This window comes from Myxocyprinus asiaticus, chromosome 2 (genome assembly GCF_019703515.2).
Source record: "Myxocyprinus asiaticus isolate MX2 ecotype Aquarium Trade chromosome 2, UBuf_Myxa_2, whole genome shotgun sequence".
Classification (NCBI taxonomy): domain Eukaryota; kingdom Metazoa; phylum Chordata; class Actinopteri; order Cypriniformes; family Catostomidae; genus Myxocyprinus; species Myxocyprinus asiaticus.
In genome coordinates, this window is record NC_059345.1 from 352,501 (window position 1) to 370,538 (window position 18,038).

At 35.2% G+C, this 18,038-nt stretch overlaps 1 protein-coding gene across 1 annotated transcript in view; it reads left to right on the forward strand.

The window, feature by feature from the left end:
• The window catches only part of LOC127411663 (neurexin-2-like), a 145,620-nt gene that overhangs the window by 68,523 nt on the left and 59,059 nt on the right, over positions 1–18,038 (forward strand). The window contains exon 2 of the mRNA XM_051647379.1: positions 13,348–14,579. Within this exon, the coding sequence (XP_051503339.1) occupies positions 13,868–14,579 (712 nt within the window). The 5' untranslated portion in view covers positions 13,348–13,867. The remainder of the gene's footprint in view (positions 1–13,347; positions 14,580–18,038) is intronic.

The window sequence follows — 18,038 nt, forward strand, 5'->3', positions numbered from 1 at the left end:
TGGCACAGGCTGCAGTTAGTCATCATCACTCAGCAACACGTAGTAGTAGGAGTCGGACATTAGGCAAACAAGTAGAATAATAATTAGTGTAGATTCACTTTAAAACAGGATTATATAATATTAGATGTGTTTCCGGTTCCGGCAGACCTAACTAATGCAGCAAAACTGAGTTGCTGGATAAATTAGGTGTATGCCAGGTGTATGAGTCTTTAGTCTAGACTTAAACTGAGAGAGTGAGTCCCGAACCATCTTCAGAAGACTATTCCATAGTTTCGGAGCCAAATTGGAAAAAATCAACCTCCAAATTCCTGGTATTATTAACGGGCCATAATTTTGTGATCTTAGTGAACGTGATGGAATATAGCGTGATGTAAGGTCACATAAGTACTGTGGAGCTATACCATTAAGTGACCATTACGACGCTAACGTTTTCTAAATTACAGTGTGTCAGATGATGTTTCTTCAGCACTTCACCATGAACAGAGGTGAAACATAAAGCAAGCAGCTGGACATCAGACTGTTTAAAACTTGCGCTTAAGGATCCGTTGTCATTACTGATAGGACTAAAGAGTAAATTAAGCATCTCTGGTTGGTTTTATTGCTTAACAAACATGTCTGTGATTCGGTTAGAATACTCAGCTGCTGCAAAAACAAGTTAAATGGAACGTTTTAGTCGTCAGTTTTCACTAGGGCTGTCACCATTGTGAAATTTGGTTGAGGGTTAATTGTCAAACAAATAATTGTGATAATTACTATTAATTGCCTGTTTTAGGGCTTTCCCGAATATGACTCCACTTCATGGCGTGGCCGCATTGCTGGTTGTATCACCTTACACAGCTACTAACCAAATAAATAAATAAATGAACATAATATATTGATTTGCATTTAAATTATGTGAGAAGAAAGAAATCGCTGAACAGCTGAATTCCAGTTCTGCTGGTGTTTATTTTGTAATTAATGATCGTCATGACTGCTCATTATCCTGCTTATTACATGAATAAATAAATACATTTATGTGAAACATGAGTTGAAATTATGGACCCACTTTATATTAGTTGTCTTTACTATGTACTTAAGCATTTTATAGAATGTACTTATGTTCATATATGTTGTTGCATTGTACTTTCATTTAAAGTACCTGCATTTAATTACATCTGTAGTTACACGGTTAAACTTAACCCTAACCCTGAAGCCAACGCTCACCCTAAACCACTAACCCTAATCTAAACCCTAAGCCTAACCTAATTATTTTATTATCATATGTGACATCGCAGAGTGACATGAGAAGCAGGGAAGAAGAATCGAACTACCCGGATGACTGGTTTGGTATGTTTTAATCCCCGGATGTGCAGTTGTCAGGAATATCAGACCACTAGAAGGCACTATTGACAAATCAGAATCCAGTATTCCAAAGATCCGTATAATATATAATATTGTATTATATTATGCAATAGTAAAATATTTCTGTCCTAAATTCTTCACTTTCAGACATTATTATAAGACTCTCATATTAAACCCTTAAACTCTGTTGGACCCACCAGTGGGTCCAAAGGGGGGGGCGCTATAACGTTTTAAGTGTAAACTTTTTTTCGTGCTAAAGTTTCTGTATAAATAAGTCAGGAATATGAGGTATAATTTGAAAGCTTAGAATCTGAACTTTTCAGAGTTAACAATCCCTTATGCCTTGTTCATTATTGAATCACATTACAGTTGTTCCCGGTCAAAAGTGACCAGAAACATTAAAAGTGTCTTTTTTTTTCATTGCTATGAAATAAATGTAACAACTCTAACTTCAGTCATGTAAAAGGACTAGAGTTGTGCATTTTGAGTGGGTTTTTGGGTATTCAGACTTTTTTATAAATATTTTCTCAAATACTGAACCAATCCTCATAAATCATATAGTGTTTGAAAGTCTCGAGAATCAAACTGTGGTGTTCATTTTTAAAAATATAAAAATAAATGAAAACCAGATGAAATTCCAAGTATAAACACTAGGTGGGTGCAGAGAGCTACTTATTCAACCCTAGATGAGTTCTAGATTCTGCATTTAGATATATAATGGTGTTTCCTATGGCGATCACTTTTGACTGGGAATGATCAAATCAACAAGTTTTTTGTTGTTGTTGTTTTCAGATATGAAATGGATGAAAAGTCACCAGGTCTCATACCCATCAGATAAAGGAAAACAGTTTTATTGAAGAAACAAAATCGATTTCGGTCAAAAAGGACAGAACAGTGCATAAGGGTTAAGTTACTTAAAATAACAAAATAAGGCCTCAAACATTCATGTTGAAAATTAGCGCCTCCCTAGAGGTAATGGGGTAGAAATATTTATTCCTTTAAACTCACATACAGCGCACAGAAATCATACTGCATAAATAGAAAGAGTTTTATGTAAGTAGACTATTCCATAGGCTCGGTGATGCTTTCAAAACCTTTGTGTTTTTATGAGCAGCTCCACATGTCCACTTTTGACTCAACCTATCTGTTTATATGACCAATGGCGGACAGGGGGCGTGTTCAGGAAATCTGTTGAAAAGGGTCATTATTTTTACAGTTCAATTTGTGGTGCAGAAATGACACACTGCAGCTTTAAGTGGATGAATTTAGATGAAGCACATGTCGTTTTGTCTCCACCAATAGAAACGGAATGAATGCAGCTGCAACGTTTCCTGCAACCATTGTAAAGTTATCTGGTATTTTAGCGGTCGGTCGATGAATGTTCACGTAAAGAAGGTTGAACAGATTTATTGTCTGTCCAACGGCGTAAAGATCATCAGCTTCACAAGGAAATCATGTCCAGGCCACATTTCACCCCCAAATCAAAAGAAATGTTTTATAATGACAATAAGAAGAGAAGAATTTAGATGAAAACTTGCTTAATTGTCATGAAAATAAAGAACAATGCAAAACATTTTAAAGGTCCATAAAGGCTTAATTCTACAAAATATGATTTTCTATTTTGTTCTTTTATTTTGGGGAGAGAGATGTCTTTTTTCTTTTTTTTTTTTTTTGACAGGTTTGGTGAGATTCATCTTAAAGCACTGAAGTGAAGTCTTCGAGTCGCTGCTGTGAGTTTATAAACTCCTGCAGTTCTGCTGTTTCTGAAAAGGAAGTGAGTTTTTGACCTCAGATCAGTGTTGGGATTGACTGTGATGTTGTGGATGTTAAAGCAGACAGACGGGTCGCTGTGGAGTTTGTGGACTGATAAGCGCTCAGCTCAGAGGAAGGTTGCACACTTCTCCCCTGTGTAGTGCACTAGAGTGTTATCTAAAGCTCATATCAGCTGTGTGGTACACTGTGTGTTATCAGTGACTGATGCTCCATGGAAATGTTCCAATATTCTCAGCGTCACCTTCACAGTGTTCTAACAGGAAGTGAAGTGCAGTGCTGAAGCTCAGGGTTTATAAATGACAAATGACAGTCTGATCTCAGTTCAAAAGTTGCAGGAGAGTAATAATCTGATAACTTGGCGAGTATTTTCGGCTATTTTATTGTACACATTTTACATAGAACAAAAGGTTATATATAGTAAATACAGTGGGTTCCAAAAGTTTGTGACCACGTTCTGATTTTGTTTTATTCAGATGTAGAGTATTTTAAAACATTAAAAACAGAGAAATGTTATGATAATATAATAATACAAAACGTGTTTTAGATTGTGCACACAAGAACATTCTCAAGAACAAGATCATCATCAGGTTTTCTTCATGCTGTCATTAAACAAAAGGGACACAGAACAAATACTGAGACATTCTCAAAAATGACATGTGAAAAATACTAAACAGAACATCTGTGAGGACTAAAATGTGTTAGAGCGCCACCTACATTTCAGATCTGTATATTGTGATGGAATGTGTTGGAGGAAAAAAATCTTTTTCTAGTACTTACTGCTATCTAGTGGAATAAAATAAGACTATTTGGAGGGTGATGGGGTGAACAGAACCAAAATTACATGCTTACAAACTAGGACAACAACATTTTTTGGTATTATTTTCATCATAAGATTGTAAACATATACAATATTATTTATGAATAGTTGGAGTCTTTTTTTTTTTTTTTGTCTGAAAAAACACAGTATGTGTGAGTGGTGAGCTTTTAAATTTGAATGTGAAAAATTGCTGGCAGCAGCCCCAAAATGCTCCAGAACGTAAGAGGTATATAAACACATTTTGCCAGTAAGAAATATTTCTTATTTTATTTGTCATTAGCATGTGGCATTATCAGTAGTTCATTTCTTAGAGATGTTCTCTTGACGAGAGTCAATGGAGTGTGTTATAAGAGTGTTGTGATTGTCTACAGTATAGTCAAGAAAACTACTTTCTCAATCTTTTATTTGCGATCCCGTCATCTGAACGTCCAGCGTGTCATTCACTCATCTGTATTCTGTCAGTGGGTTTGAGAACAAGCGGAACCGTTGGGTAAATTAGATCCGGTTTAAAGCAGACTCTCTCACTGTAATGTGCTGCAGATTTGGACCTGTACCGTGCAGGAGGAAAATTGATGCTAATGCACAGTCATTTACCGCTAACAATTTAGATTCTGTTGCCCTTTGCAGACAATGTCTCTGTCTCCAATGCAAATGTGTGTGTGTGTTATTGTGTGCGTGTGTGTGTCAGGGTGTGTGTCTTGACTAAAATCTTCTTTGTGATGTTGTATATTTTAAGGTCAGAGTAATAGATTTCAGCAGATGTTTCAGGAAAATTATCCTGTAGTTATACTTTGACATTAGGGCTGAAATGATTAGTTGACATTATCGACAATATCGACATTAAAAAATTGTCAACAAAAATTTTCGTTGTCGAATAGTCATTTGATCTCGTTTAACATAGCATATGATCACATTAAACTCTAATGATGATGTGTGAGAGCAGCACTGCAGTTCACAACTGACTGATGAGAGAAAGAATTACACAGATCACAGTCCAGATGCACTCGAAACTTTCCAAACAGCTTCAGCTGATGTACATCACAAATTATGAGGGAATTATAATGCAAAAATACCAAATAAGTAAATACAGAAGCACTCTCATTGTGGAATAAGTGGAGCCGGAGCTCTTTAAAGGAAACACCCCGGCATTACATCTTTAATGCAGTTCTAGTTAATGTGTTACATCTTTAATGCGGTTATATTTAATGCGCTACATCTTTAATGTGGTTATATTTAATGTGTTACATCTTTAATGCGGTTATATTTAATGCGTTACATTTTTCATGCGGTTATATTTCATGCGTTACATCTTTAATGCGGTTATATTTAATGCGTTACATGTTTAATGCGGTTATATTTAATGCGTTACATCTTTAATGCAGTTATATTTAATGCGTTACATCTTTAATGCGGTTATATTTAATGCGTTACATCTTTAATGCAGTTATATTTAATGCGTTGCATCTTTAATGTAGTTATTTTTAATGGTTATATTTAATGCGTTACATGTTTAATGCGGTTATATTTAATGTGTTACATCTTTAATGCAGTTATATTTAATGCATTACATCTTTAATGCAGTTCTATTTAATGCGTTACATCTTTAATGCAGTTGTATTTAATGCGTTACATCTTTAATGCAGTTATTTTTAATGGTTGTATTTAATGCGTTACATCTTTAATGCAGTTATTTTTAATGGTTATATTTAATGCGTTACATCTTTAATGCAGTTGTATTTAATGCGTTACATCTTTAATGCGGTTCTATTTAATGCGTTACATCTTTAATGCAGTTATTTTTAATGGTTATATTTAATGCGTTACATCTTTAATGCAGTTGTATTTAATGCGTTACATCTTTAATGCAGTTATTTTTAATGGTTATATTTAATGCGTTACATCTTTAATGCAGTTGTATTTAATGCGTTACATCTTTAATGCGGTTCTATTTAATGCGTTACATCTTTAATGCAGTTATATTTAATGCGTTGCATCTTTAATGTAGTTATTTTTAATGGTTATATTTAATGCGTTACATGTTTAATGCGGTTATATTTAATGTGTTACATCTTTAATGCAGTTATATTTAATGCATTACATCTTTAATGCAGTTCTATTTAATGCGTTACATCTTTAATGCAGTTGTATTTAATGCGTTACATCTTTAATGAAGTTATTTTTAATGGTTATATTTAATGCGTTACATCTTTAATGCAGTTGTATTTAATGCGTTACATCTTTAATGCAGTTATTTTTAATGGTTATATTTAATGCGTTACATCTTTAATGCAGTTGTATTTAATGCGTTACATCTTTAATGCAGTTATTTTTAATGGTTATATTTAATGCAGTTGTTACATCTTTAATGCGGTTATATTTAATGCATCACATCTTTAATGCTGTTATATTTAATGCGTTTACATGTTTAATGCGGTTATATTTAATGCGTTACATGTTTAATGCGGTTATATTTAATGCGTTACATCTTTAATGCAGTTGTATTTAATGCGTTACATCTTTAATGCAGTTATTTTTAATGGTTATATTTAATGCGTTACATCTTTAATGCAGTTGTATTTAATGCGTTACATCTTTAATGCAGTTATTTTTAATGGTTATATTTAATGCAGTTGTTACATCTTTAATGCGGTTATATTTAATGCATCACATCTTTAATGCTGTTATATTTAATGCGTTTACATGTTTAATGCGGTTATATTTAATGCATCACATCTTTAATGCTGTTATATTTAATGCGTTTACATGTTTAATGCGGTTATATTTAATGCGTTACATCTTTAATGCGGTTATATTTAATGCATTACATCTTTAATGCGGTTATATTTAATGTGTTACATCTTTAATGCGGTTCTATTTAATGCGTTACATCTTTAATGCAGTTATATTTAATTCGTTGCATCTTTAATGTAGTTATTTTTAATGGTTATATTTAATGCGTTACATGTTTAATGCGGTTATATTTAATGCGTTACATGTTTAATACGGTTATATTTAATGAGTTACATCTTTCATGCGGTTATATTATTAATGCGTTACATCTTTAATGCGGTTATGTTGAATGCGTTACATCTTTAATGCGGTTCTATTTAATGCGTTGCATCTTTAATGCGGTTATGTTGAATGCGTTACATCTTTAATGCAGTTATATTTAATGCGTTGCATCTTTAATGGTTATATTTAATGCGTTACATGTTCAATGCGGTTATATTTAACGAGTTACATCTTTCATGCGGTTATAATTAATGCGTTACATCTTTCATGCGGTTATATTATTAATGCGTTACATCTTTAATACGGTTATGTTTAATGCGTTACATGTTTAATGCGGTTATATTTAATGTGTTACATCTTTAATGCGGTTATATTTAATGCATTACATCTTTAATGCAGTTCTATTTAATGCGTTACATCTTTAATGCAGTTATTTTTAATGGTTATATTTAATGCGTTACATCTTTAATGCAGTTGTATTTAATGCGTTACATCTTTAATGCAGTTGTTACATCTTTAATGCGGTTATATTTAATGCATCACATCTTTAATGCGGTTATATTTAATGCGTTACATGTTTAATGCGGTTATATTTAATGCGTTATAGCTTTATTAATGTTCAAATAGTACAGAAGCAGATCATGTAAATAACTACAAACTCTGAAACGGTCATTTCTCTGTGCGGTCAGCACCTCTTCTATGAGTTGTGTGTATGTCCCGATCTAAGGGGGAGAGATTGAAACTGCACCGGCTGATGTACACTCTGTCATGGGACGCTCATCCCTCGAGCGCACACGCTTAATGCAGTTAGATTATAACATGATGACTCGTGACTTATTGAATCATAATATATGTGTCACTGTGCATTTCTTATCGTGAAGAACATTGGCAATATGCAGCTTTATTAATAAGAGAGAGTTTAAGTTAAAGATGGATTGAAGTGAACAGAAAGGTGAGAGAGGGTAGTCTTCACCCCATTATATATGGCAAAAACATACGTTTTTGATTTTGTTTTGGCTTGTTTTCCAATATAAATATCTAAAACTCCTTTGAAACATCGTACATTTACTTTAGCAGATATACTACAGAAGAAAAAATTATTATCTGAGAATGTTGAATATAATATTAAAAATCAAAATATTTTAAAATATCTCAAAATCCTTTAAAAAAGATGCATTTATCTGAGAAGCTGCATATAAGATATTTAGACTTGCTTTTAGAGAACATATCTTGAATATAAGTGTATTTAGTGTTTACTGCACTCGCAGAAGTATAAACAAGTGAAAAAATACACTTGCATATAAAATACACTTATATTTAAGATACATTCTCTTAAAGTCTAAATATCTTATATGTTGCTTCACAAGTAAATATATCTTGTTTTAAGAATTTTTAGACAATTTTAAATGGAAAAAAGACAAATACATTTGATAACAATAGGATTTATTTTTTTCCTTTAATTCAGTGAATGTCATTTAGAGGTATTTTTAAAAGATGATTTTGTCCTCTTTATTGTTAGTAAGCACGTTTAATACAACTTTTTATTTCGGGGCACAACTGAATAATCGGTTAAGAGCTAATGATTAATCGTTGCAATAATTGTCCAAATAGTCAAATAATTGTTCTAATAATCGTTAGATTAATCGATTATCAAAATAATCGTTAGTTGCGCCCTATTTGACATTAGTATAAAGTCTTGTCACACTGCAGTTCATTCTGGTGTAGAAGTGCCCACTTAAATGGAGAGACTGACATGTAAAGCAGCCAATCACAGATTGAGGACTTTGTTTTTGATATATAAACACTTTGTGCACACTGACTCCTGTGTGTATTCTGGGATTGTCTTCACTGTGAAGGACATAATTGACCATAGTAAAGTGTCTTTATTAAAAGACCTCACTTTTAGAAGAGGCTTCTATGATGCCTTCAAATACTGTCTAGGAAGCTCACTAGATTTTGGACCAGAGCAAATATTTCCTGTGGATCAGGAGTCTGTTCTGAGTGTTTTGAACTGCGGGACATCTGGACATTGAATCAGTGCTTTGTCGTTTGTGAAGTGGACATTATATATTCATGTGCATGAAGCGACTCATTATAATCAATTAACAGGCAGTGACCCTTTATTAAATGTCTCTCTACTAAACCCTCATATTCAGTGTGCTGAATGTTACATATATTCAGTATCAATATTCAATATTAACACACTGATCCGCAGCATTTATTATTCACTAACATATATCAGACATGAAACCACATTTACAGTCTTTTTTTTAAAATCTGGAATGTGTGTGAAACTATCTGTGACAGATTGTGATGTTGTTTTATTAAATATGATCAATGTTATTATGCAAACTGAAACATCTGACTGATCTGTCTTTGTTTTCACAACTTCTTTTGTCCTTTTTAACAAACTGAATAAGAATAAAGTGAATAACACAGAAAACGTCAATTAAAGCCATTGACAACATCTAAAATGTATTAGCACATATTTAAACCTTCTTCAGAGATGTACAGATCTGGTCGGAACAGAAATTGCCAGAACATTTGCGAGGGTTTTGTATGAACTTTTCACATATGGAAATGTATGTGTTGTGGAAGCACATGAATACTAACATTTGTGTGTGTGTGTGTGTGTGTGATGAAGGAATTGTCTGCTTCACTGAGTGATCTGGTGGAGGGAAGATAAGACGATTGTTTAATTGTGAGCTCTTGATGCGGGTCGTTAAAATCTCTCTTCAGAAATAATGGGCAGGTCTTCATAAAGGCCGTCGGGTCGAGAGCTGCAATCAAACTCCACACAACGACTCCATTTATTTGAGACGAGATTAGAGCGGCCCAGTAATATAAACATCAGCATTCAGCACAGATCGCTAGTGTAACTACTGGATGATATAGCAGAACTGAGAATTAATTACATCTGGCTGAACGATTGTCTTCTGGCATTTATTGTTTCATTTTTGTTCTTGTGCTTTGAAGCTACTTTGAAACTGTAGTTTGGCAAGGCACAAATTACTCATGATTTTAAGAAGTTAAACTAGTCAAGTTACCCCTTTGAAAAAGTAGTTCACTACAGTTTTAACAAAAACGATATTTAATGGAGTGTTACAGTCTGGTTCCGGACATAAATGTGAATTGACTATTAACGATAACTTATAAACCTTTAGAGACAGACCTAGCTCTGAGGTTGTTATAGCTTACTGATCTGTTATACAGTGGATATAAAAAGTCTGTTAAACCCCTGTTAAAACAGCAGGTTTTTGTGATGTAAAAAATGAAACATATCAGACTTTTTGCACCTTAAATGTAAAAATTACAACCTATGCAATGCCACTTAAAACCAAAGTGACACATTTCAGAGAAAAAAATAAAATAAATAAATAAATGACTTAACTGCACAAGTGTGCACACCCTTTTATAATTGGGTATGTGGCTGTGTTCAGAATCAACCAATCATCAAGCTCATGTGAAGCAGTAAACACCTGTCTTCACCTGAAGTGACTCTGATTAACTCCAAATAAATCTCAGCTGTTCTTGTAGGATTTTTCTGCATGCTACTACAAGAGCCATGGGCCACAAAGAGCTTACAAAGCATCAACGGGATCTCATTGTTGAAAGGTATAGCTCAGGTGAGGGCTACAAAAATATTTCCAAGGCATTAGATATACCATGGAACACAGTGAAGACCGTCATCAACAAGTGGAGAAAGTATGGCACAACAGTGACATTATCAAGAACAGGACGTCCCTCCAAAATTGATGAGAAGACAAAGAGAAAACTGGTCAGGGAGGCTGTCAAGAGGCCGACAGCAACATTAAAGGAGCTGCAGCTCTTTCTGACAAGTACTGGTTGCTCCCTACATGTGACAACTATCTCACGTATTCTTCATCTGTCTGGGCTGTGGGGCAGGATGGCAAGACCAAGCCTTTTCTGATGAAATGAAACATCCAAGCCCGCAAAAACCTATATCCAGTCTCCCAAAACCATGTGGAAAAATGTGTTTTGGTCTGATGAGACCAAGATTGAACTTTTTGCCCAAAATTGTAAAAGGTTTGTTTGGCACAAAAACAACACAGCACATCAGCAAAAGAACATCATACCCACGGTGAGGCATGATGGTGCCAGCATCATGCTTTGGGGCTGCTTTTCTTCAGCTGGAACTGGGGCATTAGTGAAGGTGGAGGGAATCATGAATAGCTCCAAGTACCAGTCAATTTTGGCACAGAACCTTCTAGCGTCTGCTATAAAGCTGAAAATGAAGAGATCTTTCACCTTTCAGCATGACAGTGATCAAAAGCACACATCCAGTTCAGCAAAAGAATGGCTTCAGCAGTAAAAGATGAATGTTTTGGAATGACGCAGCCAGAGCCCAGACCTGAATCCTATAGAAAATCTGTGAGGGGACCTGAAGAGGGCGTACACAGGAGATGCCCTCACAATTTGACAGATCTGGAATGTTTTTGCAAAGAAGAGTGGGAAAATATTCCCAAGTCAAGATGTGCCAAGCTAATAGACTCTTATCCAAACAGACTGAGTGCTGTAATAAAATCAAAGGGTGCTTCAACCAAGTATTAGTTCAGGGATGTGCACACTTATGCAGTTTATTCTATTTTTTTTATTTTTATTTATTTTTTCTTTGAAATGTGTCACTTTGGTTTTCAGTGGCATTGCATAGATTGTAATTTTTACATTAAAGGTGCAAAAATTCTGATATGATTTATCTTTGTTTAATTTTTTACATTAAAAAAAAAAAAAAACATGCTGTTTTAACAGAGGTGTGTAGACTTTTATATCCACTGTAGTTTTATATTTCATGATTGATCGATTCTTTTCAGGGTATATTTCCATTAAAGAGACACCACACCCAAGTAACAGAGAACCTTGCAGTTGTATATTTAAGTGTTGAATTCGATCCAGAAGAGCAGATGAGATCACAATAATTGTCATACATTGTCTTTTTATTCTTATTTTTATTTTCTTGTTATATTTTCTTTTCTTTTACCATTTCCATGTAAAGCACTTTGAATTATCGCTGTGTATGAAATAGGGTTGGGCAATACAGCTAAATAATTATCACGGTATAATTATTGATACATTTTTATAACCTTTTTTAAACAAAGACCAGTAGAAAAAAGGTTTGAATTTAACCACTGTATTTTTAATTTACCCACTCAAACAAAAAAATTATTTTAGATTTAACAGTCAAAAACAAAATAAAATGTAAACAAATATCTTCTTTCTTATATCTTATATGAAGATTAAATAAATAAGTGTTATATCATTGTATCGTTTGGAGGATTTCTCATAAGGCATTGTTGCCGAGTACAACATTGTTGAGGTGAGGTAGATGTAGGTCATGGCGGACGACATGCTGCATATTCCAAAGGGTGGAAGCGATTAAGGTGATGAAATAAGTTGCTTATGTTTCCGTACTTGGCTGGGACGTTTTTTTTTTTGCTAAGCTTACACACAACGGTGTTCTGATGTTGGTCAGACGTAAAGAAACCAAAAAACTGCCACACTGGCGAGCTGACGTCCTTTTTTTATTCACAATCTCCTCATCGCTGGCAGGCACGGCACTCATTTCCGCATGTGTTCGTGTGTTCTGATGTCACATGACGATGGTGCAACCGAACCTCACAGCAACGCAACTTGTTATTGGCTTTTTGCTTGTCACTTGTAGCACGCTCCTTTATCAAGCCATATGATAGGCTGTTTATGATCCAGGGAAGGCACACGTTTGAGGGTTGTTCATGCAACCAAACTTCATGTCTATTTACTTTCCATAATTTGTAATTTGATTGTCATTCACAGTGCATCATGGGATTGTAGTTCATTCCCTCATTAAAGTCGTTAAGTACACAGACTTGTACATTTGTCTTTTTGTCTGATTTTCAAATAAATAATATTTGTAATGTTAGGATTCACCTCGGAGCTGGTTGGTTTGATTCCATAGGTTTTTATGAAATCTCTATAGAAGAAATGAATACGAAAAATACTTCTGGAACCAAGACGGCTGAAAAAGTTGGCAGGCACTGTTGAACTCTTTTAAAATATATAAATATACTTAAATTAGATTATATAATCTTTCAGAGCAGTATTTATCTGGTTATTAAACAATGAAGATCAGAGAGTGACAAGATCAAATTTGAACAAACGAATATGCACCAAATGCTTTTGACTAAATAGTTGCTTTGGATAAAAAAACAAAACAAACCAAACATCTGCTTAATAACTAAAACATAACATTACTGAGCTGAAAACATAATGAGTAAATATATTTAAATATTTCACTACAAAACATCACTGATTTATTTACTTGAGCTGTTGTAAGTTTCCATCTCTGTTACGTGTCTGGTTGTGTTTGTGTATTTTTATCTAATGGAGTGTTTGTTCTTGTCTTATAGGTCTACAGAATGCTGCTATCTGGAGGGCAGTAAATACTCATGTAGGATAAAGCAGTTTGGACAAGCGTGAACACATGAATCGCAAATAAACAGTCAATCATGACCCGCAACAGTGCTCGACAGGACGCCAGATAGCTGCTCTTCCCTCCATCCTCAAACATCAATCTACAGGAATCCATCAGAAGACTTTCAGTCAAAACTTCAGTTGGGGACCAAGGTGGGGATAAAAATAGAAACCACCCGTTGCCTGTTCCTGACACTCCGACTGATGGAGAGACTACGAATGGAGTCTGGATAGAGAAGAGAGAGAAAATAATTCATGCAGTGTTGCAGAAGCAGTTGTGCTGAGCTGGCAGGGTTGTGAATTCTGCTTTGGAAGGTTTTATTCTCTGCACGTATTTCCTCCAGTAAAGGATAAACGCTGTACCTCAGTCTTAATTTGCCTAATAAACACAGAGTAACAATCTGACATTTGCGCTGGAGTGGATTTACTCTGAGAGCCTTTTGAGATCGGATTAGGATGGGTAAAATGAACACAAAGTGTTGGTCGTCTCTGTGGCCAGTAGTATTATCTGGACTCTTTCTGTCCGCAGGGGCCCTTGAATTTGGCGGGACTCCTGGTCAGTGGGCGCGTTATGCCCGTTGGGAGGCGGGCTCCATCGGAGAGCTTAGCTTTAGCTTGAAAACCAATGTGAGCAAAGCGCTGGTGCTGTACCTCGATGACGGCGGGAACTGTGATTTCCTGGAGCTGCTCATCGGCAGCGGACACCTGCATCTGCGATTCGCCATCCACTGCGCAGAACCGGCCACGCTGCAGATGGAGACGCGTGTCAACGACGACCGCTGGCACATGGTTCTGCTCACCCGAAACTACCGTGAGACCATGCTTATGGTGGATGGGGAGACCAAAATGGCCGAAGTGCGTTCCAAGCGTAAGGAGATGGCCGTGGTCAGTGATCTGTTTGTGGGCGGGATTCCTCCGGACGTCCGTCTGTCTGCTCTCACGTCCAGCACGGTCAAATATGAGCCTCCATTTCTGGGTTTAATCTCTAATCTGAAGGTGGGTGAGATGCCTCCGACTCTGCTCAACAGCAACGGCATTCAGAACGATCTGGAGTATCTGTGCAGTAAGCAGAACCCATGTCTCAATGGAGGATACTGCAGCGTTCAGTTTGGAGAAGTGCAATGTGACTGCTCACACACTCGCTTCAGAGGGAAATACTGCAAAGAAGGTACACACACACACGCGCACACACACACACACACACAGAGTTAAACACTGGTAGATGTTGTAACTACATCGTTCATCAAAAGTTTTTAAACTTAAATATTTCGGTCCCACTTTAATAATAAGTACATATTATAAAATGCTTAAGTACTTTAGTAGTCATAGACACCTACTATAAGGTGGTCAAATGTTTGTTTGTTAATTTGACATCACAACGTTTCTTTGAGTCAAAATCTAAAGTAAACCTGGAAATAAACAAAGTTTCTCAATTTTGAACATTTTAAACAGACTTTTGAACCCCACTATTTGTGATTGTGTGTTTTTGTTCTTGTCCTTTAATCATGTTGCCTAGTTTTGAGAGTCACAGTCATTGTGGTTTAAGGGGCGTGTATGCTGGGTTGTAGATCTCAAACATTAACAGCGGTATGTTATTTACATCAGTTGTTGTTTTGAAGCAACATGCGACAAATAGATGAAAATGTAGACTTTCATCCACTCAAACGTGCGGCGTTACCGACGTATAGTGAACTTATTTACTTGCTGTACTTCACCGAAAGTGAAGCACTGCCTGAATTGATCTGTGCTGTTGTATCAGTTGCTGGTGATGCGTGAATGGTGTGCACACGCTTGTCTGTTGACCATGGAGTCCCTTAGAGGACAGAGTGGGATTTTGTTTTTCTGAAATAGTTTTGCGTGCCCTCGCAATAGTTTTGCCTTCACTCGCAATAAATTTACCATGGTTTTACTACAGTAACCATATTTTAACCATGATATTCATAATGAAACCATAGTGGTAATACAGGAAAACGAAACTATGTAAATACAAATGATACTTTTGTGGTTATTATGGTTTTACTATACACATACCATAGTTTAACCTTTTAAGCTTTCCGGCAGGCCCGCTAGAAAAAAAAAAAGTCAAAATATTAATAACTACAGTCTTGACCAACACAAAATAGGAATCGTTTGAAAGTTTAGAAGCTCTACTTTCCAATGCATGTAGACATTATGACCAAAACTGAACAAGTGCTTTGAAATTTGCAGATAAATCAGAAGTGTTCTGTTTTGATAATTTATAAAAAAAAAAAAATACAATTGCACTGTTTATTTTATTGCAATATAACGAGTAATAGCTAAGTATATGTCTTTGACAATTATTTTGGTGTTGCTTATACAGTATGTCATGTTTTTGCTTATAACTTCCCAAAAAATAAACAGAACATTAAATATCACATAACATTATTTAGAGGTGGTCATCTTTCAAACAATCCCACACACAAGATAATCAGATGTATAGATCATTAGATAATCCACATGAAGCACAATGTTACATATGACCACCAGGAGATGGCGCCAAATACATGACACAGACTCAATGATGACTCAAATGACACAGAATGAAACTCATTCTGTGAAATCTCATTACTAAAATCATGTCTGCATGCTATGCAAACCTTTAGTCATTGTTGTGTTTGCATGTGTAATTAGTTCTTATGTACTATCATGGTTTTTCTGTAGTAATATTGTAGAAACCATGACCGTTGTCGGTTAACCATTTTTTTTAGTTTTTGTCGGAAACCATGGTTTTAATATAGTATACTTTATCTATATAGTAACCATATTTATTATAGATTAACCATGGTAATTCTTGTGGTTACTATGGTTTTACTACAAATACCAGCGGTATGGTCAATTTATTGCGAGGACACGCAAAACTATTTCAGAAAACTGTTTCATTGTATTTAGCTTCCCATTCAGCTCACTAAATAAAACACTCTGCATGATCATAAGAGTGGATTACATCGAGAGATGCTCTGCTCACGAGCCAGTGAATACCCCTCAGCATGCCGATAGTGGCACGAGTGCCGTAGGTTGCCAACCCCTCCTATAAAGCCTAACATATAAAATAGTAGTCAAATTTTTTTTATTTTTTTAAAGTTTAGCTGTTTTTTATAGCTAAAGACAAAATCTAAAAACATCAAACATTATATCTATATATTGATATGTGATATATCAGGCATGTCATGTAAAACAATGAGATCTTTATAATGACAGAGCAGGCTGCATATATACAAATGCTCACACTTTATCTTATAAAAATGGTATTTCAGTATATTTCTCATGTAATTGGCTTACTGTATCCACAAGTACAGATTCATGCATCAGTCGAGTAACTGTCATTGAGATAAATGAAAGAATAGACTATAGAATAAAACACAGGGCTCTGGTGAGAGCTGCTGTTTGTTTATGTTTTGGATGAATAATTGAAGAGCTTCAGCCGCAGGATTAGATTTCAGATAAATCAGATTTCCGCTCGTTTGGGGCTGTTATGAGAATCATGTTTAGCTCATGTGTTTTGATGCTCTTCATTCTTCTGTTGACTGCATTGATCTGACACCGTCAGCTCAAAATCTTCATGAATAATGTTTGTAGAAGTTTTCTCTGACTCAGTAAATGTTCTGAATGGACGTTTTGTGTTCTGGTCTTTTGTTCAGATCTTCAGAGGGTCTGAAGCAAAACCAACATTCTGCAAAACCAACAAAATCAGTTCAGAAAATGTGTGACAAGTCAGATTGTGACTGATCTAAACACTCTGATTCATCCTGACATTCATGTCTCTGATTGGTTAATGCTCAGTGTTGCAAAAAACACATTTAACTACATAGAATATTTAGACGCAACTGAAGTATACACAAAGAACATTCTGTAATGGACATTTTTACGATTAGTTATTTGCAGCAGATGTAATTATAAAATATTTTTTGTTGTTGTGCAGCACTAATTTAAATGCATTAATAGTCAAAGTTTATTTATATAGCACAGTTTATACAACAGCCATTGACCAATGTGCTTTACAAAATCAGAAAATCTGTAAACACATGATTCAACAATCTAAAAACAAAAGTAAGGAGACATAGAAAGAATAAAACAAAACATTCATTAGACAACATTAAAAGCCAGAGAGAAAAAGTGAGTTTTTAATAGTGATTTAAAAATTGATAGTATCGATGCAAATCTGATGTGCAGGGGCAAGCTGTTCCAAAGTTTGGGACCAGCATTAACAAATGCACGTTCACCCCTTTGATTAAATCTAGACCTGGGTTGAGTAAGAAGTCTTTCTGTCTGTGATATAAGAGCTCTAGGGGGGTTATAGGAACAGAGAGATAAGTGTTCAGGGATTTATAAACAAATAAGAGAATTTTAAAATCAACTGGTAACCAGTGAATAGAGGCTAAAATGGGCGTAATACAGGATGTTCACGTTTTCAAAGACCCATCAGGAGTCTAGCTGCTGCATTCTGGACCATTTGGAGATGGACCAGAGTCGTGGAGTTAATTCCACAGTACTGAGAATTACAGTAATCTAATCGAGATGTAATAAACACATGGATCACTCTTTCGAAATCACACAATGAGAGCAAGGGCTTGACTTTGGTTAAAAGATGGAGATGAAAGAAACTAGC